At 37.1% G+C, this 26,987-nt stretch overlaps 1 protein-coding gene across 3 annotated transcripts in view; it reads right to left on the bottom strand.

Moving 5' to 3' along the window:
* PTPRZ1 (protein tyrosine phosphatase, receptor type Z1) overlaps window positions 1-2,058 on the bottom strand; it is a 193,437-nt gene extending 191,379 nt beyond the window's left edge. For all 3 annotated transcript variants that reach the window (XM_025380029.1, XM_025380031.1, XM_025380032.1), the window contains exon 1: window positions 1,584-2,058. In XM_025380029.1, coding sequence (XP_025235814.1) covers window positions 1,584-1,641 — 58 coding nt within the window. In that variant the 5' untranslated portion in view covers window positions 1,642-2,058. The remainder of the gene's footprint in view (window positions 1-1,583) is intronic.
* Between the last annotated feature and the right edge of the window lie 24,929 nt (window positions 2,059-26,987).

The following is a 26,987-nucleotide window of genomic DNA, read 5'->3' as shown; positions in this document are numbered from 1 at the left end:
TAGTGGTGATGGCTGCACAACTTCACAAATATACTAAAAACTACTGGACCATTTTAAAAAGATGACTTGTATAATGTGTGAATTTTATTTTATTTTTCCAAAAGGATCCACAACATGCTCTGGGCATGTGGTTTTGAAGACATACAAAGCAATACTCTCTGGTTTATTTCCTTGCTACTGTGATATTTACTTAAATAATTTAAGTACTAAGAGGACCTGGCTTCATTGTTAAAATAGATCTATAACAGAAATGTGAATTCAACAGGTGTGTGTTTGATGACCACAGTACTTTTTAAAAATGTCTTCCCCTCTCCAGAACTGACTATAAGGTTTTAGAATCAACGGGGACCAGAGATTCCTCTGCATGTTTTATGTGTCAACTGTGCATCACACCACCACTGAGCACTTTCATAAAGCCTTTGAAATTTAACTTCTGTTCGTGTATGGGGGTCTATGGGCAATTATCACCATATTTGCAATGTAATTCTCATTTATTAGAACTTAAAAACGATTTCTGTCTGTAAAGGTTACTGTGCCAAGAGCAGCACCATCTATTGGATGAAAATGTACACTTAATATCTACTCTATTACGAACCATCTAAAATTTAAAAATTGGGAGCCTCTGAAAAGAATTAAATATGTGTACGTGCAAAGCGAAGCACAACACTTTGTAACTTTCAGGTTAATGCGTAAACCAATTATATTCCATCGCGATGGAAAATCATGAAGGAAAAAAAGCATTTATTTAAAAAAATGCAAAAGTCCAATCTTGCACTTCTCGAAAATCACTGGAAAACTTGAGTCTGCAACGCAGGTAAAGGAAATGCTTAAACTGACTATTTGAGAATGCAATTTCGGTTTTAAATGTAACCTAGATGGTGTGGATGAAAAATGAAATCTATGAATAAGTGTATCAAACTGCAGCTCTCCTCTGACTGTCAGCACTGGCAAAACCTAGAGATTTTGATTGAACTTTTTCTTTTTTTTTTTTTTAAGTAATTGCCCAGACTTGAATATGACTAAATTGAAAGTAATAAAAAACCCTGAAAACTCAGGTTGGTGCTTGTTCCTGTTACTACCTTTCAGATGTGTGTGTGTGTCTGCAATTCACATCAGACACGTGTACTTTTCATTTAAGCCCCTCGTACCTGTAGCATAAAAAAGAACAGCAAAAAAGACAGTACAGTACGCAGCCCCGCACCACAGTTGTATTTGTGGTCATTTATTTATCTTCGTATGTATATCTAAAAGGCTATTTCTACACTTTGCAAAAGAGGAGAGAAGAACGGTGGCGGCAAGGATCTGAGTAGCCCCAGCTCTGTCTCCTGGGGTCCGGGGCACGAATGCCAGCGGGCGGATGGAAGGGGCGAGGGCGAGGGCGAGGGCGAGGGGCGGGTTGGGGGCGCACAAATCCCACGCAGCTGCCTGCACCGCGCGGCCGCCCGCTTCGTGGGAGCCCAGTGGCGGTCCCTTTTTCCCCCTGATTAGATGGCGGCGGCGGCAAGTCGCGGACACGCTGAAATCCCCCCACCTGCATCCCACCGATCCCAGAGCTGAAACCCCACCGAGCTCTTCTCACTCACCCAGGCGGCAAACACAGAGGAGCTGAATGCAAGCGAGGAAGCGCTTTAGGATTCGCATTTCCAGACGGTCTGCGGCCCCTCGCCGTGCGGCTCCTCTGCTTCTCAGAGTAGAGAGGGAGGGGGCGCGAAGGAAATGTTCTCTCTTTCTTTTTTTTTTTTTTATCCTCCAGTATATAGATCGAAGTGAGATCGTGCGTGCGTGTGTGTGTTGCGTGTGTGTGTGTGTTTTGAATGTGGTATGTGTGTGTGAGAGAGAGAGAGACAGCGAGAGACAGCGAGAGACGGCGAGAGGAATAATCTGGAGAAAGCCGCGCGGTGGTGGGGCCCGGGGCCGCTAGCCTAGGCGCATGTCAGCCGGCGTGCGGGACTTCGCCTCCTTCGCCGGCTGCTGCGGCCGCGGTCTGAGCGCTCCGAGCGCAGCGAAGCCTGAGTGCCGGGTGCGCGCTCCAGCCGGGCTGTGCGCGCCGCGGCTCCTGGCGGGGGCGGGGGCGCAGGATCGCGCTGCTGGGAGCGTGCCGCGGACCCGGGGTCGCGCGGAGGGTGGGGGGACGCGGCTGCAGCTCTGGCCCCGGATCCCAGGGTAGCAATTCACACGCGGACAATCTTCCCCCTGTCCGCTGCCAGTGGTTTCGCTGCCCTGGAGTTAGAGGGATCCGCTGGGGTTTCCAGTGTTCGTAGAACATTGGAACTCCTTCATCACTTTGGAAGGGAAGGGAAGGGAAGGCCGAACCCCCATTGTCCCGCACAGCCAGAGGTTGACCTTTGAGTTTCACCTCTAGAAGTGTTTTTCATTTTATTGTTCTCTGCAGATGCTTAAGTGGGTCCAATCAGAAAGTAGTGGGGGCGCCTGGGTACGTTGTTTCCCTCCCTTTTTTTCTTTCCATTTTCCTAATAAAGTAGTAGACCCCATTGCCTTTGGGAGAGTTGACTCCAAAAAATCTGCAGCCCTGATTGTGACCAGTCTGACCCTATCCTTTCCCTAAACCCCAACGAAACTGCCCTGCTGGGCACAGCTGTTTGGGGAACTTTCAACACGGGCGGTGGTCCTGCCAAACCGAACCACACAAGTGCCTCCTCACACATGGTCCAACGGGAAGATTTTTTATTACTTGATTGAAGGGTACGCAAAAAATATATATAATACATACCTTCTGCTGCCTTAGAGCTGGAAATGTCACTCTCGTGTGATCGTTTCTTTAGTGGTGTTCATAACTAGACTGTGAGCGCCTTGATGGCAGGGAGTTTGCCTTTATTACTATAACCCCAGATCCTAGCACAATGGCCTTAAAAAAAAATCAATAGGTGTTCCCTGAATGTTCGTTGAATTAATTTGAAGCCTAAAGGAAACAATGAGAAGGTAATTGGTGGTAGTCTCTACACTGAAAATTCATGAGATTTTCATTTATGTGATATCCTTTAACTATTAGTACATGTTTTTCCTATATAAGACCCACTTTAGAGCCTTTTAGGAGTCCCATCTAAAGCACGGAAAGCCAAATTGTGGAATTATCCCACGTATTCTTAGTAACAGTTTGATGTAGGTATCTGTACAGTGTGTACTTTCATGTCCTGTTCCTGTCTCAAAAATAGTATTCTAGATTTAAAATTTTTAAAGAAAACTTACTGCACGTAAAATTGGGTTCTGAATGTATTTCAAGTGTTACTACGAGTTCTTGCTAATATCCCAGCCTGTGAACACTTGGCTAAATGTGCAGAGCTAATGGCAGTTTGCTGTTGATTCAGGAATAGATTATAGTCATGTAATAACAGATTTATGAAACCATTTAGTGTTTATTCAGAAACACGTATCAACATTAAGAAGCTGATCCTTGATTTTATTCTTCCCATGAACAGAAATAGAAATGCTACAACTTTTAGAAGAATTATGATGGGGATTGATGGCTGCTCATAAGCGTTTTCATATAGGAAGAAAATTTGGGGGCCATTTTTTTTTTTTTTTTTTTTGCTAGCATTACAGGAAGTGTGCAGGTGTATAAACTCACCGTGCACAGAGAGTTCAGAGAAAGTGTTTATTTAATATTAGGAGTAAGCAGGAGAGGTTTCCTAGATATGTATAGTTAAACAAGAAGGACTAGCAGGAAAAAAATCATGTCAAAGGCAGTGAGGACAGGAAGGAAAGAAGCAGATGTCATATGCTGTTTAAAAAAAAAACAGTGTGAATTACATTTGAGCAGATTGAGTGGGGTCAGACTGTGACAAACATTGATTTCCCAGCGGAGCAGCTTGTATGTGAAATACAACATAGGAGGGACCACAAAAGAAACTCCTAAGAACTTCCACTATTTAGGGGAAGCTTGGTTTGCTCAGGGGAATTATGGTGTTCCAGTAGGTTCCAGTTATCAAGGATACCCCACTATCCTGCAAGAATAATCCAACAACAACCACCATAACCCTGACTTTTCTCTTACTGGACCAAAAAATCACATCACTTGTCAATCTTTTGAATTAGATCACCAAACAACAGCACTGTTGAAATAAGTTTCCCTAGTAAAAAGGGAAGGGGAATATGTGGTTTCTGCTCATTTGGTTCTCATAGTTAATATTACTGTCATTCCCTGGGAAGGCACAAAAGCCACCTTGAGGGAGTAGTCATGTTGCTATTGAGGTTTGTGTGGGATTCAGGATAGAGGCCAATTCTGTGAGACTGAATGACAGCTGTGGGAAACTGACTGGAGGACCAGTGAATATGGTTCTGATGTTCCCGGGGAGGGATGATGGAGTAGGAGGTTGAGGTCCTTGGAATATAGGTCACTGTAACAGCCAAGGCGTGGGAGAAGAGAAGGCATTAGCAGAGCAGGAACATAAAGAAATGTACTGTATCTCATAGTTTACAGTGTTACTGAGGTCATAGTCATTTCTGAGACATGGTACTTGATTAATATGCATTAGCCATTGTGAGTTGAAGTTATAAACTTGCAAGACCACACACCTTCATTCAGAGAATACATATATATAAATTTATGTATACATGTATTCAGAGAGAATGTATGTAGAAAAAGAGAGACAGAACAGAAAGAGGCAGAGACAGAGACAAACAGAACCTATATCTAAAACATTAGCTTGGTGAACTAGATCCATTTTATCCTCACCTACATACCATCCTAGAGCATTTTTTAAATCCACATTCATGTATAAGCCAAATCTCTGGGAGTCTTATCACTCTCAATAAATATAATACACTATTTAATATGAACAGTTCAAACAAAGAGATGAGAAGAGATTGTACTAGTTGAACCTACAAGGAAAAGGAATATTTCTGGAGGTAGATAATGGTTGCATAGTGGAAGATCTGACAAAAATTTCAAAACTCAAGAGTTTTCTAAGAGAGAACAAATTTGAGGCCTTTAAAATTTGTCCTTTACATTCAGTTTTTCATTTAATACAATTCTGTTGTGTGTGTTCATTATGTATCACACACTGATACATAATGAATTATTTCGTCTCTACCATAAAGGGACTCACTTTGTAATAGGAGAGAAATTCATCACTACTAAAATGTCTCTGCATAGCATTGCCTGATAAAAGAGAAGATGCCCAGTTAAATTTGAATTTCAGATATACAATAAATAATGTTTATGCACTCTCATGCAATATTTGAGACATTCTTACATTTTAAAAAATTAATGTTTATCTGCAACCCAAATTTAACTAGGGGCTCTGTATTTTTGTTTGCAAAATCTGGCAATCCATTTTGTTTTGTCTGAGAATTTTCTAGTATCAGGGTTGGTCACTTGTGATTATAAAATGTCCATAGTTTTCCATAAGTTTCCTTACTCCATGAATTATTTCCAAAGGGTCCCTAATATAAATATAGGTAGATGGAAATGGGGAAAAGGAGATGTTTACTCTGCAGAATCTGTTTGACTTTTAAATTTGATGGAAGTGCTTCACTGTGTTATAACATGGAAGTGTTATAACTACTTCCAGCCTGGGTGACTACAGAATATTGTATAGTCACTGAATCAACTATGAAATTAAATGGGAAGTGAAACATCTGTTTTTCTTATAACAATAAATAGTTTATGTTAGGCTCACATACATTTTTGCTCATTTTTATCCATTGTCATTGAAAAATATATTTGAACAGAAGTTAAATATGAACAGAAGTCACTGAATTGAATCAAATGTTTACAGACCGAGAAAATCATAGTTATTTCTTTTGAAGTAAAATATAGTTTTGGTAATTATAAGGTGTTTGTCAGCAGTAGATCTCATTTTACATGGAACAATGTATTTTAGACTATGAGGCTAGAGTTATCTTGTGTTTTATACCTTACAAATTTTGTTCTCATCTGATTGACACAATGACATCTATTTAGTATTCTTGTAATGCAAAATTTCTGAAAACATTAAAGACTAATTTTACTTCCTGCAGCACAGACAAATCTTTTATTTGGATTTGTCCTTCTAGAACTTTCTGCTGAAAAAGCAGTTCATTCCTACCTGCCTGAGCTTTGCATCTTTGTTCCTAGTGGCCCAAATGGCTTGTTATTGCATTTTTCCAGTATCAGGCATAAAACAAATAGGAGGGTCCTCACTGATAGCTCCAGAGCTAAGAGTGATGTGGCACCCTGAGTCCATCTGAAGGAGGCATAATTATGTTTGAGAGGAAAACCACAGCATGTTACATTCTTAGCCTTTTACTATCTTGTCAGGATTGACCATAAAGTAAGTTAAACCTGTTATATTCAATAATTCAGTGAGAACATTATATTAAAAAACACCAAAAGGTAGGAATCATTTTTTCCATTTCAGGAGTATTTGGTACAGTATAAGATTCGAGATAATTCTTTCTCATTGTATCAGTAGAATAATATTATTCTGTATTTTGTATATTATCAATGAAATAGTAGCTATAAAAGATAACCATAAACTCTGAAAATTACTTCTGGATAAATAATACTTAGATTTCAGTTTTTTTCTCCCTTAAAAAGAAAACATGTCATCAGGGCAAAGATCTTGGGTCTATTCTAAGTTCATTCAGGCAGCTAAAACAAAATACTAGTCTGAGTGGCTTATAATTAGGAATCTATTTCTCACCGTTCTGGAGGCTGAGAAGTCCAAGATCAAGGAATTGTTAGATTTAGTATCTGATGAAAGCCCAATTCCTGGATCATAGATGGCCGTCTTCTTGCAAGGATCTCACATGTTCAAGGTGCAAAGCAGTTCTCTGGAGCCCCTTTTATGAGACATTAATCCTATTCATGAGGGCCCCACCCTCATGACCTAATTATCTCCCAAAGGGCCCACCTCCAAATACCACTGCAATGGGGATTAGGTTTCGACATACGAATTTTGGAGGAAGGACAAATATTCAGCCTGTAGAAGCCCTCCCAAACACATGATTTGTTAAAACGCTATCTTGAGTTGAAAATTTTCATTTGTTGTATGGATAAGCTCATTTTTGTATTTCTTAAAATTAAGGATATTAAGGTCTTTTTGAGGCTCTATATTTAACCAAACGTTTGAAGTAAAATACAGTTTTGATAATTACAAGCTCATTTTTGTATTTCTTAAAATTTCAATAGACTTTCCAATAGACTTATTTTTTAGAGCAGTTTTTGGTTCACAGCAAAATTGAGTGGAAAGTACAGACAGTTGCTGTTACCTCCTGCCCCAAGAAAGCATAACATGCATGGCCTCCCCTCATCATCAATATTCCACATCAAAGTAGTACATCTGCTGCCATCGATGAAGCTATATGGACACATCATTGTTACCCCAAATGTATAGTTCACATTAGGATTCAACCTTGGTTTTGTGCAGTCTATGAGTTTTAACAAAAGTAATGACATGTATCCACTATTATATTACACAGAATAATTTAGTGTCCTAAAAATCCTCTGTGTTTTGCCGATTCATCCCGCCCTCCTACCTGACAACCACTGATCTTCTTACCATCTTCATAGTTTTGCCTTTTCCAGAATGTTTTATAGGCAGAATCACACAATATACAGCCCTTTAAAATCGGCTTTTTTTTGTTTGTTTGTTTTGTTGAGACGGAGTCTCGCTCTGTCACCCAGGCTGGAACGCAGTGGCGCAGTCTTGGCGCACTGCAAGCTCCGCCTCCCGGGTTCACGCCATTCTCCTGCCTCAGCCTCCCGAGTAGCTGAGACTACAGGCGTCCACCACCACGCACAGCTAATTTTTTAATAATTTTTAGTAGAGACGGGGTTTCACCGTGTTAGCCAGGATGGTCTCGATCTCCTGACTTTGTGATCCGCCCGCCTCGGCCTTACAAAGTGCTAGGATTACAGGCGTGAGCCACCGCGCCCGGCCAAAATCGGCTTCTTTCTTAATAAGCATTTACAGTTCCTCCGTGTCTTTTTATGGCTTGATAGTGCATTTCTTTTTAATGTTGAATAATATTCCATTGTCTGGATGTAGTACAGTTTATTTGTCTGTTCCCCTTCTGAAGGACATGTTGGTTGCTTCTAATTTTGACTACTACGAATAAAACTGTTATAAACATCTGTATTCAGGTTTTTGTGTAAGCATAAATTTTCAGCTCATTAGGGAAATACCAAGGAGCTTGATTGCTGTATCATATGATAAGAGTATGTTTAGTATTATAAGAAACTGCCAATTTTGTCTTAAGTGGCTGCACCGTTTTGCATTCCCACCAGCAAGGAACGAAGCTTTCTGTCGCTCCTCATCTTCATTAGCAGTTGGTGTTGTCAGTGTTCTGGATTTTGATTCTTTCAATAGGCATATAGTAGTAGTATCTTATCGTTGTTTTGATTTGCAATTTGCTAACAAATTATGATCTTAAACATCTTTACATATGCTTATTTGCCATCTGTATGTCTTCTTAAGTGAGGTGTCTGTTCAGGCTTTTTGCCCATTTTAAAATCAGGTTTTGTATTTTGGTTTTGATTTTTTTAACTTTTCATTTTGAAATAATTTCAGACTTACTGAAAAGTTGTAGAAATAGTACAAAGAAATTTTGTATACCCTTTATCCATACTCTCCAATTAATATTTTACCTTTATTATTCTCTCTACTCTATTCTTTCTTCATTCTGTATGTCTATACCTATATCTCTCTCTCTCTCTCTCTATCTATCTATCTATCCATCCATCCATCCATCCATCCATCCATCCATCCATCCGTCTGTATCTATAGCTATAAACTTAAAAGACCTTCTTGGCAAAGTAATTGGATTCATTTAACCTTCTTCACCAACCACTCCTCAGGCTGTTGTTCTTCGGTGACTTCTTGATCTTATCAGAGAAGCTTTTGTTGATTCTAGAATGTTTATTGAAAACTCAATTTATAATCACTTAGAAGAGGAATTAATTATTATTAGGAATCATCTTGGGTTATTTAAGGATAAGCCTTACTAGAGTCATATTGCTTCCTTAGAAAAGTTGCTCTTAATCTTGAAGATGTTATTCTCAGGTACAACTCCCTTTCTTCCAGCTCCCATTCATCTTGTTTCTGGCTCTGTCCCTCTTGGATAAAGCTTTGCACGCGCCTTCCTACTGAATGTACTGCCATTAGTCTTCTTATGTTTTATAAAGTCCATGCTCAATACCAGAGTAATTTTTATAAAATGAGTATCTAATATGGAGTATACACTAGTAAATAGGGACCAGCATTAGTGATTGTTTCCAAAGATTCAAAAGTATTAACCAACGAGAATTAATCTGATTCTATAGTGGGAGCTTTTATTTGAGGAGATTATGTAAGTCAGCAGTGTGCTATATTATTCATCATTTTTTGTGTTAAGATGAGTATTTGTTGTACTGATAGAATTGTATATTTTAGAATAGGAGAGGTGATTCCTCTTCTACATTATGCTGGTCCTGAGCAGTGATGATATTTCAACACGGGCACAACTTGCTCCCTTCTCTTTACCCCACCACTACCTTTATTCTAGATCATGATGGAAGAATCATATTTTTCTTCTCTCCAAACACCCATGATCTTAACTTCATTATTGAAATAACTTGCAAGGGAATGTGTCCTCAAATTTGTATGAAATTACAAAGATCCATGTGACCAAATACAGGTTTATCGCTAATTTCATTTATTTGCCATTTAAAGATTTTTAAAAACACCCTTTTGCCTATTATATCAGAGACAAACATGAGACTTAAAGTCTTTCTACAAGCTTAATTTAAACATCAATATCTGCCTGCTCACTAGGGCTTTGAAAAATGTCCAGGATATTTTAGATTAGAAAGCAAATGTATAAAACAAGATCTACAAATTAAAGATCAGCACTAGATGGGGTCACTGGAATGAGTTGCTCTATTTCAGATTTACAAACATTTCTGATAAATGGTCATTTTGCTGTTTTGTTTTTTTGTTTTTGTTTTTGTTTTTTTTGCCTATCTCCAAGCAAAAATAATTCACAATCACCCTAGATGATCCATTATATTTTTGACCGTATTTAAAACCATTCACCTTTATACTTAGCCAAAGTATTTTTCTCTCTATTCCTGTCATCCAGTTAACTTTAGGCACCTGGAACAAATCTTTCCCCTCTATTTGTAAAGAGAACATTCCTTCTAATTCCAGATGTTGTGATTTTTTTCTCCTGCTAAATTCTAATTCTTCCAAGCTTGATCTGAACTCCTTGACTCTTCTGGAGGCAATAGTCCATCAGTTCTTTCTTTTCTTTTCTTTTTTTCTTCTCTCTCTGTCTTTTTTCCTCCTTCCTTCCTTCCTTCCTTCCTTCCTTCCTTCCTTCTTTCCTTCCTTCCTTCCTTCCTTCTTTCCTTCCTTCCTTCCTTCCTTTTTTGAGATGGAATCTCACCCTGTCGCTCAGGCTGGAATGCAATGGCGCGATCTCGGCTCACTGCAACCTCCGCTCACTGCAACCCTTCTGGGTTTAAGCGGTTCTCCTGCCTCAGCCTCCCGAGTAGCTGGCATTACAGGTGCACGCCACCATGCCCAACAAATTTTTGTATTTTTAGTACAGACGGGGTTTCACCATGTTGGCCAGGCTGGTCTCAAACTCCCAACCTCGTGATCCGCCCACTTTGGCCTCCCAAAGTGCTGGGATTACAGGTGTGAGCCATTGCACCCTGGCCCATCAGTTCTTTCAATCTCTCCCACTCCCTATTTATTTTTTTTTGCCAAGCTATCATTACCTTTTTCCAAAAAAAAAAGCACAAACAAATAAACAAACAAAAAAAACACCTCTCTTGTCTCATTACAGCTAGAGTCCCAGATGTCTCTTTCTTCATAATTTTCTGGTAAGGATAGACTTTAATCATTATCTCCACCTCGTAATTTCTCTTCAAGCTGCTACAGCTAGGTCTGCCTTTCTAATTCTATTAATAGTGGCATTTAAAATATAAAAAATCACATTCTAATGTCCTTGCACATGCGGGACACTCAAAACAAAAAGTCACCATTCCTCTAAAACTGGTGCTTTCCACAAAACCAAGAATTATCCTAGCTTCTTCTTCCTCAATATTCCCATCTAATCAGTCACTAAATCCTACAGTTTACTCTTAATTTCCAGTCTGTTTTTATACATTTTTTCTTGCATAATCAACAGACCTGACATATATTCAGTGTTTTAAAAATATTCAAATATATGAACGAATTTATCGAAGAAGGGCAGCTGCCAAGCCAGTATTACCTGCTCCTTCTCTTGCCTGCTTATAACAAGGTTCTGGCACATGTCTCTGAAGTTTCTGTCAGTTTCTGGACACTAGATTAGACCCTCAGTTTAAGGCATCTTCTTTCACTTGACTTACTGGTTGGTTTCCTGTAACAGTCTTAGACTGTTCATAACCTACTTGCCTTGACTTAGAACTTAGTGGTTTTTGAGTTTGCAGTTCTTCAACTGATAGTGTGGGCTAGCAGGCCTAGAACACCTCCAGAGAATTTCCTGGCTTATTTTAATCTTACCCTCTATTTTTTTCTTCACAATTAAATCTTCCTCCCCTGATTTTGGTCGAGCAAAGAGCCAGCCCGACCCGAAGACTGTGAACTTTCCCTGAACTGTTCGCAATAGTCGGCCTTTAGTTATTTTAAATTTGAGAGTTAAGAAATATCTCTATTTCTAGGCTGTTTCAAAACTCTGACATTTGCCATTGGTCATCTTCTCTAAGCATCTGCTGTTCCTACATTATTTCTAGACAGCTTCTCTTACTCCTTAAAATAAGAACAGAAGCTGAGGAGGCCTACAGCCCTAAAAAATTCTCTCATTACTCTCATAAGAAAGAATATAACTCAAATAGAAAATGTGCAATTGAGAAACTAGTACAAACTTATGGTTCCAGAAAAATAATTATCAATCCTCTACTTTATCTCCTTCTGTCATAATAGTGACTATAGCCACAATTTCTTGGCACCTACTTGGTGCCAAGTTTTGTTCTAAAAACATCATATATAACTGCTTAATCTGTACAACAAACCTATGATGTGGGACTTATTACCATCTTTCCAATCTCACAGGAAAGCAGAGGCAGAATGATTTGTCTAAAGTCACACATCGTAAGTGACAGACCTTGGATGTGAGCTCATACCTAATCATTAACCTACACTGCTTCTCCTTGAGAACACTTAGGAGGTTCCACACCAACTAATTTGCTGCCAAACTCAGACCAGAAAATGTGTGCCTACTTTGCTTTCCTGATATGTAGTACATTTTACAAAACTTGCCCAATGTCAAATATCAGTAACGTGTGTCATATGAGAAATAAACACTATTCTAGGAATTGAAATGTGCTGTCTGTCCAAATAAGATTTTTATGAGCTTGAGAAGGATTTCTGGCTTTTATTTCTCTTCAGTTACCCAGTACAGATATTTTGGAACATAATCCCTGAAATGACTTGGGAAGTCAATATAGCAGATTTGAGCAGAAAAAGACATTGCCTCTCTCAGGGATGGTGAGACAGTGCAGGCTCTCTCCTAATCCTTGTGTCATGCCTGAAGTTACTAGGGACTGAGAGTTAACACAAGCATAGACATAAAACTCAAGTGACATTAAGAGATTCACTGATGGGACCACTCATTCCTTTAAATTTTAAATAAGAATACTCTGAGATTCCATGCTGCATGACTGCAGAAAGTCATTGCACAGCTAGACTGTAGTGATTATAAACTTCACTGAAGACGTGAGGAGACTGTGAGGGAATTACATTGCAGAAAGGAACATGTAAAGCATGATATCACATGATATCACTGAACGTTCTATGTAGTTTTATAGGGAGGGTATTTAACTTGCTGGCCACCTCTTTAGATTGCAGCCTAACACTTTCCGTTCTTGCAATTCATTCATTCTCCAGGTATTTTTTCAGCACTTATTTGTGCTAGACATTGTGTACACAATGGAGGAGTTTACAATTTAGAAAATTTTTTCATCGTACTTAAATTTAGAATTAATTGTCTCATGCTCTCCTTTCCAGACTAGGGCATTGACCTTAACTTTATAAACCAAGAGTCCCCTAAAATTGTTTTACTTAACTAAAGACAAATCAAAACCCAAAGATAAATTCTACCTGTTGTAGCTGCTGAACAAATGTTTCAAAATAGTCTCTGTGTCCCCACCCAAATCTCATCTTGAATTTTAGCTCCCATAATTTCCATGCATTGTGGGAAGGACGTGGTGGGAGATAATTTAAACCTGGTGGTTTTCCCCATGCTGTTCTTGTGACAGTGAATAAGTCTCAGGAGATCTGATGGTTTTAAAAGCAGAAACCCTTTTCACTTAGTTCTCAATTCTCTCTTGTCTGCTGTCATGTAATATGTGCCTTTTACCTTCCACCATGATTGTGAGGCCTCCCAGCTACATGGAACTGTGAGTCCATTAAACCTCTTTTTTTTAAATAAATTACCCAATCGTGGCTATGTCTTTATCAGCAGCATGAAAATGAATTAATAGAGTCTCTTGCACTATGGAATCAGAATTACCCAAGGTAGAGCCAGGACCCGATACATAACAAGGGAAAGAATTAAGGCACAAAAGATTAAAGGTGGGCTGATTAACACCAAATGTACTAAAACATAATAAGAAAAAGACTTTTAAGACCTTTCCATTAAAGTAACAAAAATGCTAGCACTACAGTAAATAAAAATAAAAAGAACATATTAATGCAAACACTCAGATAAATACATTATATAAAGAGGTTCATATTTATAGAGGTAATAAGAGGACGTTCTAACAGCTAGTAAGAATGAAGATAAAAGGAGAAATATTTTAAGAATAAGTAGATACCAATAATAAGGGAAATACAATAAATACATAAATAATAAGGGATCTACAAGGCCACAAGGTACAGGGGTGGCAAAAGATGAAAAGAAGAGTAGCTTTTAAAAAATGCACAGTATGCTAAAAATATTTTAAAACTACATAGACAGTGCCAAGCTAAAGCTTTTAAAAATAAAATTCTAAGAACGTGAAAGAGATAAGTAAAGTGGGCAAGCTACCCGAGTGTTTCACGTGGGTCTCTGATCCTTTACAGTTTGCAAAGCTTGGGTTACCTTATTCAGGTCCTCAAGACTGGAGAACAAAGGAGCAATACTGGGACCCTTTTTTTCTTCCCTGAAGCTTTCAGCATATGATTAACTTCCAAAATCTTATCAGAAAAACATAATAATAATAATAATGATATTTATCCTTTATTGACTACCAACCCTATGCCAAATACATTAGCATCTGTTATCTTTAATCCCTCCCAAATTCTGCCAATGAGATACATCATTTCCCCATTTCATTGCTGTTCCCCAGGGCTCAGAGTTTAGCATTACTCAGAGCCAAAGAAAATGTGGTGGTGGAATTGGAATTAAAACTCAAGATTCTCTGATTCCAGTGTGTATCCTCTTTCCATAAATACACCTTGAATTTAGTCAGCCATAGGAAGGCGCCTTTCTGAAGCAGCAGTACCGAGTTCTTACCATATCACCAAGTGAACACCTGCAGTTCAAACTGAATTGGCAAGTTTCCTGCTAGCTTCATATTCCAGTGATACTGGTTCTCCTTAGCATTTATGTCTTTATGTCTATAGATAGATAGATGTACATATATACTTATATATACATATATTCATATATGTATAAAGATATATATCTTTATATGTTTATATGTATGAAGATATATATATCTTTATATGTTTATATGTATGAAGATATATATATCTTTATGTTTATATGTATAAAGATATATATATATCTTTATATGTTTATATGCATAAAGATATATATATATCTTTATATATAATATGCAGTTGAAAAATTAAAATGTGAAGATCAAGCATGTTTAACAACATGAAGGAGTGCCTAAAAATGAGGGTAAATTAAAATAAAAAATAAAATGGGGGCCAGGCACGGTGGCTCACGCCTGTAATCCCAGCACTTTGGGAGGCTGAGGCAGGTGGATCACGAGGTCAGGAGATCGAGACCATCCTGGCTAACACGGTGAAACCCCATCTCTACTAAAAATACAAAAAAAAAAATTAGCTGGGCATGGTGGTGGGCGCCTGTAGTCCCAGCTACTCAGGAGACTGAGGCAGGAGAATGGCGTGAACCCAGGAGGTGGAGTTTGCAGTAAGCCGAGATCACTATACTGCACTCCAGCCTGGGCGACAGAGCGAGACTGCATCTCAAAATAAATAAATAAATAAATAAAAATAAAAATAAAATAAAATGGGGAAATAGGTCCTGCAAAGTGAGTATGTCAGTCAGGACTGGCTACGTAATATTGCAGTAACAAGGAGTGTCTTGCTCACTTGAAGCTTGTTATGTATTCAAGTAACTCTCCAAGCTACCTGTCTTGGATGTGTTTATTCAGTAACCCAAGGTGCTTTCAGCTTTTGGCATTTTCTTTACTTGTGTTGTCATCATTTCAGAGAAAGAAAGTTCTGGTTGTTCTTGTACTGTCAACTTAAATATCTCCACACAGATATGGCATGTGTCACTTCCCTTCCAACCCATCTGCTTTCCAATGTGCCTAGAAGGAGAGGAGAAAGAAATATGGATAGGAATAGAGATGTCACCTACATAGAAAAGAGAGAGAGAGAAGAGGGAGGCAAGGAGAGAAGAGAGTGAGAGAAAAGAGAGAGAATATGAGAGTACAAAATAAAATGATGTGAAGAAACCCCAAATCAATACAGTACACTTTGTGATTGCATAATGGTTTGATAATTGCTTTGCTATCTTAGGTTTTGAACATAAAAAAATTCTAAAGTCTTTCAGAGAAAAAAACATGAACAACCTCCAGTGTCAAAACTGAAACAGCTCACAGAATGTTAACCCACTTCCTTTGTTAATCTTTGAGATATTGCTCTATCCCAGGCTTCTGTAGGAGGTTGAAGAGAATGGATAAATAAGGGCGAAGGGACTGAAAGTGACAGCAAAACAAATAGTATGCATTAAGGGAGCAAATCACTTCTCTGATTATTTCTTTCTTTTTTTCACTTTTGAAAGGAAAAAGTTGATGTCATTTATATACTTTAAGATCATGAAGGCATGACCTGTTGTCAGCTTGTATTTATAACAGCACCAGTCATTCTATTACTACTTAGAAAATTTTTAAAAATGCTTTTACCACTTTTAACTTGAGCCACATTTTCTTCATTCTACAGTCAGATTACAGTTTTAAGGGGAACTATTGCTGGAAATAAGAACTACTGCTGACAAAAGCCCGAGGAAAGAACATGGTGCTTCAGCTCAGTTAAGCAACATGGTGTTCTTATTGGTTACCTCCCAGCACTAATATGATCTTGGTTAGATTACAAATTGAACTGTCTTTCCAGATTTTCATATACTTGTAACAGGTTATTAAAGAATATAGACTCATAGAGATAAAAATATAAGAGAGTTAATTGTTTCCATGACCTGTTGTCAATAGTTACCAAGTTGCAAATTCCTTTTCTCATCCCTTATTGCATCTTGATCAGAGTCAGTAAGGTTTCTGGGCACTTTTGTTTTAAGTAAACTTACTCCAATAGTCCGCAACTTCAATATCATATAAAGTCAAACTTCTTCTTTCCCTCCCTACCTGCCTCCAAGGGATGGATAGATTCAAGTGCCCTAGTAGTGGAATATTTTTACAGGATTTTCTAAATTTTCCAAGAGCTCTGACTCCTCTGGACTTGGAATAGAGTGCTCAGAGAAAAATGGCCAGTATCTCCTCACTTATCTTTATAATGACACAGTCCTCTTCTTATTGATTCATGCCACTTCTCTGTCACTGATTAGTTGTCTGTGTCTTTTGGAGGTATTCGAAGTCTAACTCTTGCGGGTTGGGTGAATATGTGGATTCTTTGCAGCTTCTGTACTGCAACATTTTCTGATGTACCTGATCCAGAATCGTCTCTGCCTTTGCCCTTTAAAACCTACAACCATTGATCCATCCCAGAGACTCTTGTGGCTGGCTACCCTGTAGCTTACCAGTGGGAATCCTTACTGGATGAAGTACTAGCAAGATGACTGAAGCCTAGTTACCTTTTCAGTGGTCCATTCCATCCCTAAAAGTGTTAAGCAGAATAATGGTTCCCCTCCACCCCACCAAAGATTTCCACATCCTAATTCCTGGAAGCTGTCAATAAGTTATGTTATATGGCAAGAGTTAAGGTTACAGACAGAATTAAGGTTGCTAATCAGCTGACCCAAAGTTAGGTAGATTATCCTAGATGATCCATGAGAGTTTGAGTAATCACAAAGGTCCTTAACAGTGGTATAGGGAAGCAGAAGCATAAGTTAAATTAATGTGATGTGAAAAAAATTCAGCCAGCTGTTGCTGGCTTTGAAGATGAAGAAGATCATCAGCCGAGGAATGTGGGTGGCCCTTAGAAGCTGGAAAGGGCAAAGAAATGGGTTATTTCCTAGAAAGACCAAAACAGAAGGCAGTTCTATTGACACCTTGACTTTAGCCCAGTTTAGCCCATGTCAAACTTCCGACCTACAGAAATGTAAAATAAATCTGTGTTGTCATGGCAACTTGCTATGACAGCTACAGAAAACGAACATACTAGATATCCCTTGTATCCTTGCCATGCCCAATGCTGCTGTCTGCTCCACTTGGCTGCCTAATGTTCTTTTAGCCTTGTGTTTACTTTCCCTACCTCAGGTAAACATACAGACTAGCAATTCTGCAGCCTGGGCAGATATCTGAGCAGGGAACAAAATGCCACTTTCTCCTTCATGTAGGCAGTGACCATCTTTTTTATTTTTGAGTTTGCTTTTCACTAATGTGTGAATGCTTAGTTAGTACAAATGTTCTACAAAGTTTGTTTTTTTTTTTTTTTTTACAAAAAAACACAGCTTAGTTACTAAAAAATACAACTTACTAACTAAATGCTTAGTTAGTACAAATGTTCTACAAAGTTCTTTAGAAAAAACACAGCAACCTCTTTCCATCAACGCCCTTCACCATTACCTGCTTTCAAGAGGCAACCAACTTTAATTTGTTTAGCTCTCTCTTTTGGTGGTCAATTCTAAACCTCTTTGTAGCATGTTCATATGGCTACTTCTTAATCTTCATAAATATGATGACTTCTCCAAATGAAAAACTTAAATGTACTTTAGCTACATCCTTGTCCGCCATACACAAACTTTCCTCCCTCCTTCCCATTCTTCAAGTTCCATTACAATTTTCATTTGAACAATGTTAAGAATTTGTATTTTTATGACCATGAAAATACCATTCATCTATGATTGTTTTCTTTCTTCATCATTCCTGGAATAAGTGTTACCTTTCCTGGTTATTTTCCTGATTTCCTATCTCTGTGTTATAATTCCACCCCACATTTTTGCCGAATAACACAAATCCTTTCTCAATACATTCAGACTCAATAGATGTTCTGATTTTTGCTGCTTCTGGAGAAAACGCTTCTATAAAATTCTGATCTGCTTCAATCTGGACTAGTTGCTTCCAGGTCCCTGAGACTTTTCCTCCTGGGACATCCACTGACCTTCTTCCTGGAGATTCTTGCCACTTCCTCCTAGTGCCAGATTACCTATTCCCAGAGTTCACTACTGGCAAAGTATGCTCCTAAGGTGAATTTTGAGAACTTTGTCTATTTAGAAACATCTTTACTCTTATCTTGAATTAATTTTGTCTGAGTGTTGAATTCTAAGTTTAAAATCATTTTTGATCAGAATCTTGAAGTCACTGCTCTTTTTTTTCTGGTTGTCAGGCTGTTGATGCTTCCAAAGCCATTCAGATTCATGGTATTCTCTCTCTCCCATATCTGCACGTGGGAGTGCTAATATCTCTTTAATAATCTTATTTTAATTCTTTGAAATAAATATCCAGAAGTGAGAATTCTAGATGACATGGTAAGTCTATTTCAAAAATTTTCAGGATCTTCTCTACTGTTTCCCATAGTGCCTGCACTATTTTGCATTCTCACTAACAGTGTGCAAGAATCCTTATTTCTTCACGTTCTCTCCAACATTTGTTTCTTTTTCATAATGGCCATTCTGACAGATTTGAAACCATAATGAGATATGAAATGATATATCTCATTATGGTTTTCATTTTTTTATTTTATGATTTTTGTTTTTTTTTTGAAACAGAGTCTTCCTTTTTTGCCCAGGCTGGAGTGCAGTGGCACAATCTAGGCTCACCACAACCTCTGCCTTCAAGGTTCAAGTGATTCTGCTGCCTCACCCTCCCTAGTAACTGGGATTACAGGCGCATACTACCACACCTGGCTAATTTTTGTATTTTTCGTACAGATGGAGTTTTGTCACATTGGCCAGGCTGGTCTCGAACTGCTGACCTCAGGTGATCCACCGACCTCTGTCTCCCAAAGTGCTGCGGTTATAGGTATTAGCCACCACTCCTGGCCTCATTTCTTTGATGATTACTGATGTTGAGCATTTAAAAAATATACCTTTGGCCATTTGTATATTTTCTTTGTAGAAATGTCTATTCAAGTTTTTAGGCCATTTTAAAATTGAATTATTAGTTTTAGAGACAATCTTCTAGTTTTAAGATCATGTTTTCCCTTACTTCCAAAAGCACCTGGTCATACCTATTACTGAAGAAGTTTCAGTAATCTGCAGTGTAAACTGTGTTGCTTATTGGCTTTTATCACAGTAATTTAGGATTCAAGTTTCTTAGGACTGGTAGATCTCAACATTATCCTGATTTTCAAGTTATGATTTTTCTTCATTTTTCTTCATTTTCTATTTTTGCAATGGTTTTTCTCATTTTCTTTGTTCTTGTGATATCATTTTCAAAAAATGCATATTAAGTATTAACTGTTGTTTAAGTAGGCCTCTGTAAGGAGTAGAGATCAATTTATGTATTAAATCTACCCTATTTGTTCATTTATTTTTATTTTTATTTTTTTAGAAACAGGGTCTTGCACTGTTGTCCAGGCTGTCTAGAGTATAATAATATGATGATAGCTTTCTGAAGCCTTGAACTCCTGGGCTCAAGCAATCCTCCTGCCTCAGCCTCTCAAGTAGCTGGGACTACAGGCTCATTCCACTACACCCAGTTAATTTAAAAAAATTGTTTTTGTAGACAGGGGTCTCATTATGCTGCTGAGACTGCTCCTGCACTCCTGACCTCAAGCAATTCTCCTGTCTTGGCCTTCCGAAGTGTTGGAATTACAGGCATGAGCACTGTGCCTGGTCCATATTTAATATCTTTAATTGGGATAGCACCATACATCTTTAGCAATGATTCACTTAAAATTATCCTTCCCACACTAATCCCTTGACTTTGGAAAAGAAAGGCATGACCAAAAAAGAAAACCCTCTCAACACAAACACTGCACTCCTTAGAGAACCAAGCACTGTGTGCCTCTCCCCAGTTGGTGGTCCCAGAGCTGGTTTTACAGCCTCTCAGAAAATGTTAAAGGTCTCACCCCAGTTTTGTTTTGAAGCAATTAATTTTTGGCATTCTATGCCAAAATCTATATAATTTTTGGCATTCAATGCCAAAAATTAATTGCTACATTCTAATTAATCATTAGATTAATTAGAATTAATCATTAGATAATTAATTATCTAAGGCATTGAACCTTAGATAAAATTCTGAAATAAAAGAAGAAGGTCCATTCAATGTCCTGTTACATACTGAACTGAAATGTCTATTATTTATTTAATAATTTATTAAATTATAGCGTTGTTCTGAGTGATCAGTTGATGATAGTTGGCTGTACTTTTTTCACCTGTACCTTTTGATTATCTATGTTTTTGTACTTAAGCATAAGAGTACAAACAGATTTGTTTTTTTGTGCTCCCACAAGTTTATGCAGTCTCTAAGAATGTATATGTTTTCAAATGAATAAACTATTAGGCATATTTCATAACATACGGTTCTGTGTGACAAAGAATGGAAGTATTAAGATTTATAGGAGAAATACTTATTTAAGACCATCAATTGGATAGACCACACATTGTACTTGAAAATATTTCAATTTTTATTTTACCTTTTTAAAATATTTAATGGTCTAAAACAATTTTAATGCTAGTTCTAACTCCTTAACACATGCACATCATAAATTCTCAGGAATCAAGGTTAAATGATATCATGATCAGTGATACATGATCAGTGAATTTACAATTCTGTAACCTCACTTTCCTTTTTAATGCTCTCTGATTCTATTTAAGGAACTTGCCTTGGAACTCCACCTATTTCTAGCAACAATCATTTTTATTCCTTTTTATTGTTTTTTTTTCTTTTACATCATTCTGAATTTATTCATCATTATAATTTATTTTTCTATATGATGGAAAATAGACTTGTTGCTCTACTAGTGTTTGCATACCAGGGTCTCCTATTTTTTACTTCCTTTGCCTCTTTTTCTGACAGGATGGTACTGTCAGATTTTCTCAATGACAAGATCATACCAAAGACAACCCCTTTGCTATAATGACTAGTTTGCCTAGGGCTCTTTTTCACCACTACTTTTGGTCTTACAAGCTTACTGAAGGTGAGATGTTGGTAAAATAGACCTTTCTTCTCCTATATATCTTGCATATGTTTGCTATCAATGTTTTATAATACCACTTTTTATCAACATTTAAAAGGTTAGAGCTATAATTTCTGTAAGCCAATAACCTCACAGCAAAAGAGAACAGTAAAATTGTGCTATACTACCATAAAACTGATAATTTATATTAATCAGAGAGCTTACATAGCAAGGTAAAGCTTCCATCTCTGTTTAAGATGCAAACTACATTTCATAGCTGGCCCATCAGGAAAGCAACATAATGGGAGGCTTTGCCTGGAATTGAGCCATTCTTGTTCAGAGCAAAAGGGAAGAGAAAGAGCTCTAGCAGAGTGATATCAAATAATGAAAAAAATTTTAAGTGCTGTCCCCATGATGTTATAGCTAAAGCACTATGTGGGTCATGAGACACAGAGAGTCATCTGGACTCTGGCTCTATTATTTGCTTGATGCATGAGTTTGAGCAATTTATCTAAACCTCAGTTGCCTCTTTGGTAAATTAGGATACTATTGTTTATTTTACAGGATTCTTATGAGTGTTAAATAAGATAATGTTTGTGAATGTCCTTTGTAAATTTTAAAGTGCCATGAAAATCTAAGTGGTATGATTGCTTAATGCTTTCTAAGGCTGAATGGTGCATTAGAGGATGATCTAACACAGTGCCTGACAAAGCACATGCTCAGTAAATGATAGCTCCTTTTCTCATCCAAATAATAAAAATGTTCTATGAATAATGAGCAACTACAAGACACCATGTAGATTCCAGAACAACATAAACATTTTTTTGGGTGGGGAGGGGTACATAACTATCGGGAATATTGTAAAGTCTATACAATCTAACTTGCCAAGAAATATCATTGCTGAAGAAAGATTAGCAACTATGTTCAAATGGGATATACGGCAAAATGGTTTCTCCTTTTCCCCAAAAGAAGACTGAATAAGCTAGACTGAATAAGCTAACAGTTTCTTCTCTTTGTAGCCAAACATCATTGATTCAGTATTATATTCCATAACATAAAAAAATATGTTAGTCAAGGCCAGGCATCATGGCTTACACCTGAAATTCCAGTACTTTGTGAGGCCGAGGTAGGAGAATCACTTGACACCAGGAGTTCGACATCAGCCTGGCCAACATGGCGAAATCCTATCTCTAAAAACAAACAAACAAACAAACAAACAAACAAAAAAACAACCAGGCATGGTGGTGGTGCACACCTGTCCCAGCTACTTGGGAGGCTAAGGCATGAGAATCACTTGAAACCAGGAGGCAGACGTTGCAGTGAGCTGAGATCATGCCACTGCACTCCAGCATGGGCCACAGAGCAAGACTCTGTCTCAAAAATAAATAAATAGATAAAATTCTAAAAATTAAAAATATGTTATCCAGATTAGCATTCAGAACAATTTTGTTGCTGTTAATAGAGCAACACATGCATAGAAAAATTAGAAAATAAAAAAATAAAGAAAAAAATTATCTACAGATGATAATACAACTTGGTAATAAACATTGTTGCAATTTGGGGGCATTTCCTTCTGTCTTTAGTCAGTATATTCATGCTGCAACATATGTGTGTGCCTGTGTTTAAACACTTTGCATTGCATGAAATATGCAGGGTTTTATGGATTTTGACATCTACTTATAGCCTGTTTTTTTAAAATTTACTTCTTGTCATGCTAAAAATTTATGAGACTTCAACGCCTTCTTTCAGTTTGAAGTTCCTTGAAGTGTATGGTATGTGGATAGTCATTTTTACTAGTGTTCACTTTTAATATAAGGTTGATGTGTAAAGAAGTCACACAGAGAGTGAAGAAGCCTAACAGACCATCCAGCACACACTTCTCAGAGTAGCTTAATTGTTCTAGTTAGTGCAGTGTCTGATTTAATGTTCACTGCAACCAGTTAAGGCTAATTTCCATTTTATTCCAGAGAAAACTGAGGAAAGGACACACTTTTCCTTCCTTTTCTCCCTCTTTCATTATAAAAACATTTTATTTTTAAAAGTCCCATAGACCAGGCTGGCCAACATGGTGAAGCCCCGTGTCTACTAAAAATACAAAAATTAACTGTGCGTGGTGGTGCATGCCTGTAATCCCAGGTACTCGGGAGGCTGAGGCAGGAGAATCGCTTGAACCCCGAATGCGGAGGTTGCAGTGAGCCGAGATCACGCCACTGCACTCCAACCTGGCTGGAACAGTGAAACTCTGTCACAAAAAAAAAAAAAATAAACAAAAAGTCCCATAAACCTGCCACCTTTTATAAAAAACAACAAAATCAACCAAAACACCAACAAAGAAGAAAGACTAGTACATTGTTTTAAAAATTCTCTTACCATCCATTTTCAAGTATATACATGTTTTTACAGAGTTACCATCATGGTGCAAGTACGATTTTATATACTACCACTTTTTTCTTTTTAATGATCTTTAATTGTTTTTCTAATTTACTTTTCCTTTTAAATTCACATAAAAATACAGACATTTATGCTTTATAATCCAGTCTTCACAACCATAATGTAATGTTTGCATGATATTCCATTGAGTGACTAAATCATAATTTTACTAAACATTTCCTTACTGTGAAATTTTAGTTGGCTGCTTCCAATTTTTACTATTATAAATAATGTTGCAGTGGAGGTCTACATGCATAAAGCTATCTTTTTAAAGCTTTCCTTTCTCCTGAGGATAAATTAATAGAAACGAGATTATGAGCTAAAGAGCATGCTTATTTTCATAGGATTTAAAAATAAAGAGTCTAAAGAAGGTTCTTTCTATATGGAGAAGAGATAAGTAGATGTACATACAAACTGGGAGTAATGTACATTGTGCTCTGAGACTACAGAGCAATTGCTTTTGTCCTGATTTCCTTCAAAAATCTACAGACCCAGAAGACGCTTCTTCATGGAATAATACCAATCAAGCGTATGGACAGGAAGGATGGTGGAAGTTCAGGAAAGCCTCCCTCTGGATGGAGTGAAAGGGGAGAAGGGAATTCAACCTGGCTTATGCAGTGACCCCACCCCGAGAAGGGAAGACACAGTTTCTAGAACGTATAATCTTTCTTCATTTTTTAACTTTTAAGTTCAGGGGTACTAGTGCAAGTTTGTTAAATAGGTAAACTTGTGTCATGGGGGTTTGTGGTACAGATTATTTCATCGCCCAGGTATTAAGCCTAGTACCTCTTAGTTATTTTTCCTGGTCCTCTCCCTTCTCCAACCCTCTACCCTCCAAAAGGCCGAGTGTGTGTTGTTTCCCTCTATAATTATAAAACTTTTAAATTTCCTGTTGTTTTAAATCATTAAATGTTGTCAATTTTCCTTAACCATTGTTAATACAATAATTAAAATCAACAGAATGTGTTTATGATTGGGCGCACCAAAAAAAAGGACAGGTGCACCTCTGGGGAGCACAGCTTAATGACAGACCACTTGGTGTGGTGAGCTGGCTGCTCCCTTCAGTGTGAGCCTAGGACATAGTATCTCAGTTGAGGATATCTGCAGTTTGAGAGCACTCTTGAACAAATAGCCAAATGCCATAATCTACCTTAGTGGTATTTTATTTCCATGAAGCCAAAATTCGTTAAAAATATTCTGCATTTACAGTTGTGTTCTTAATTTAATGGTTGAGTTATCATGTCTACTGTTATGAGTATTTTTTAGCCAAACAAATATGCTAAACAATATTTACTATTGGGACATGAATTAGTATAGTCACAGTATAACTCTAACCCAGCTAACACGAAACAAAGCTTAGCGTCAAATGAAAAGCTATTGGATTGACAAATGTTTGCACAGCCATTATCAGCTCAGATAAAAATATTTATTAATCACCTGCTTTGTACATTATACTAGAGACCTTACAGATGGGAGGAGATGAGTAGTACCAAGAAGCATGAGAAATATCTCTCTTCCCTCAAGGTTCTAATTTAATGAATGCTGGTTAATATTAGCCAGTTGGGCATTAAGTGAAACTCATATTGTACATGCATGTATACGTTGCTTTTTTGCTGTCTCTCTCTCTCACTACATATATACATATATAGAGAGAGAGCTATATATAAAATATAGTGTAGGAATGTTACAGTCGTTGTTATAAACATGCATATATATATAAGCAACTGAGATTATAGCTGCAGCTATAATTCTCATAATGTTTTTGTTTAAAAATTTTCAAAGTGGTTTTGAATATGCCCAGTAATATAAAATGTACTCTATATTAGGGAATCGAATATTTGATTATTATGGGCCCTCTATTATCCTATCTGATGTGCTGATTTTTTCAAGCTGTCATTCAGGATAAATGAATTGCAAAGTACAATGAGCCAGGCCTGCATCGTAGGAGAACTAAAACAAGTGTAAATGTGCACTGAAATGATTTTAGAGCAAATTTCACAGCACTAATTGTGCCTCCAAGTTATCTCTTTTATGAGTCAAATCTAACCAAAGAATTGAATGTCATTTAGTTACATATGTTAAAAATACAAGCTAGATCAAAATATGTTGCTATAATACGTGGAAATATTATATAAAATAAGTACAAACTTTTCTGATAATTATATAGATAAGTTAGAGCATGTTAAATAGAATGCATATGATTGTTGCATTTTTCATAAATTTGAGAAATTTAGTATAGAATATTCAATAATCCTGTAGAATTCACTCAGTCTTATAAAGAAAGACAGGTCTATATTTTTAATATATAATCCTTAAGCGACATACAAGAGAAATATATACATTGTATATGTAGAGGGAATAACCATGATATTATCTAAAATTTTGGTTGTTGTATGTCACTAAATTTTACACAGATAATGGTGGGAAACTCCATATGGTAGGATTTTATTTTTATAAAGTAGCTATTATTTTATTAAAATTCACGTGGGAAATTCTCAATGCCATGAACTGTCTTAACTTAATGCTCTTTAAAAATTTTAATTTAAAATTTTGTCTAAAATATCTGTTGAAAATTACATTCCCATTTAAGAAATAACAGACAGTATTCCTTCAATTCATTTAACTGTCTTTTCTGACAAACATAATGAACTTCTAAATACCATTCAGTATAATCAGTTTTATCATGTAATGCTTTGCTTTTTATTCAATGCCATGAATAAATACTTGCTTTAAGCAGAAATTGTATTACATCCAGTACTAATTATCTCTACCATTAAGTTCACAATTTATCTTTGGATTTGTTACTATTGAGACTTTAATTACGTAGAATTAGAAATGGGAGGAACAAAAGTAAGCAATAGTGAAGCCACCCTATGCTAAAAGTACATTTTCTGACTTTTGTCAATTATGACTTATACTGACTTGCTTTGCTTATGAGAAAAGCTGAAAAACATGCCAAATATAGCAATAATTTAATGTGAATTGGGCAACGACTACATTTAAACATTCTTTATGGCTTCTGTATCAGCCTAGACAATATCTCATAAATGAGGGGAAAAAGTCATTATGCCATAATTTAGTGGTATGTTATACTTCTGGATGCAAAATTTATAC

The sequence above is a fragment of the Theropithecus gelada genome, chromosome 3 (genome assembly GCF_003255815.1).
Source record: "Theropithecus gelada isolate Dixy chromosome 3, Tgel_1.0, whole genome shotgun sequence".
NCBI lineage: Eukaryota > Metazoa > Chordata > Mammalia > Primates > Cercopithecidae > Theropithecus > Theropithecus gelada.
Note: the sequence above shows the minus strand (reverse complement) of the source record. Positions and strands in the feature narration are given on the sequence as shown.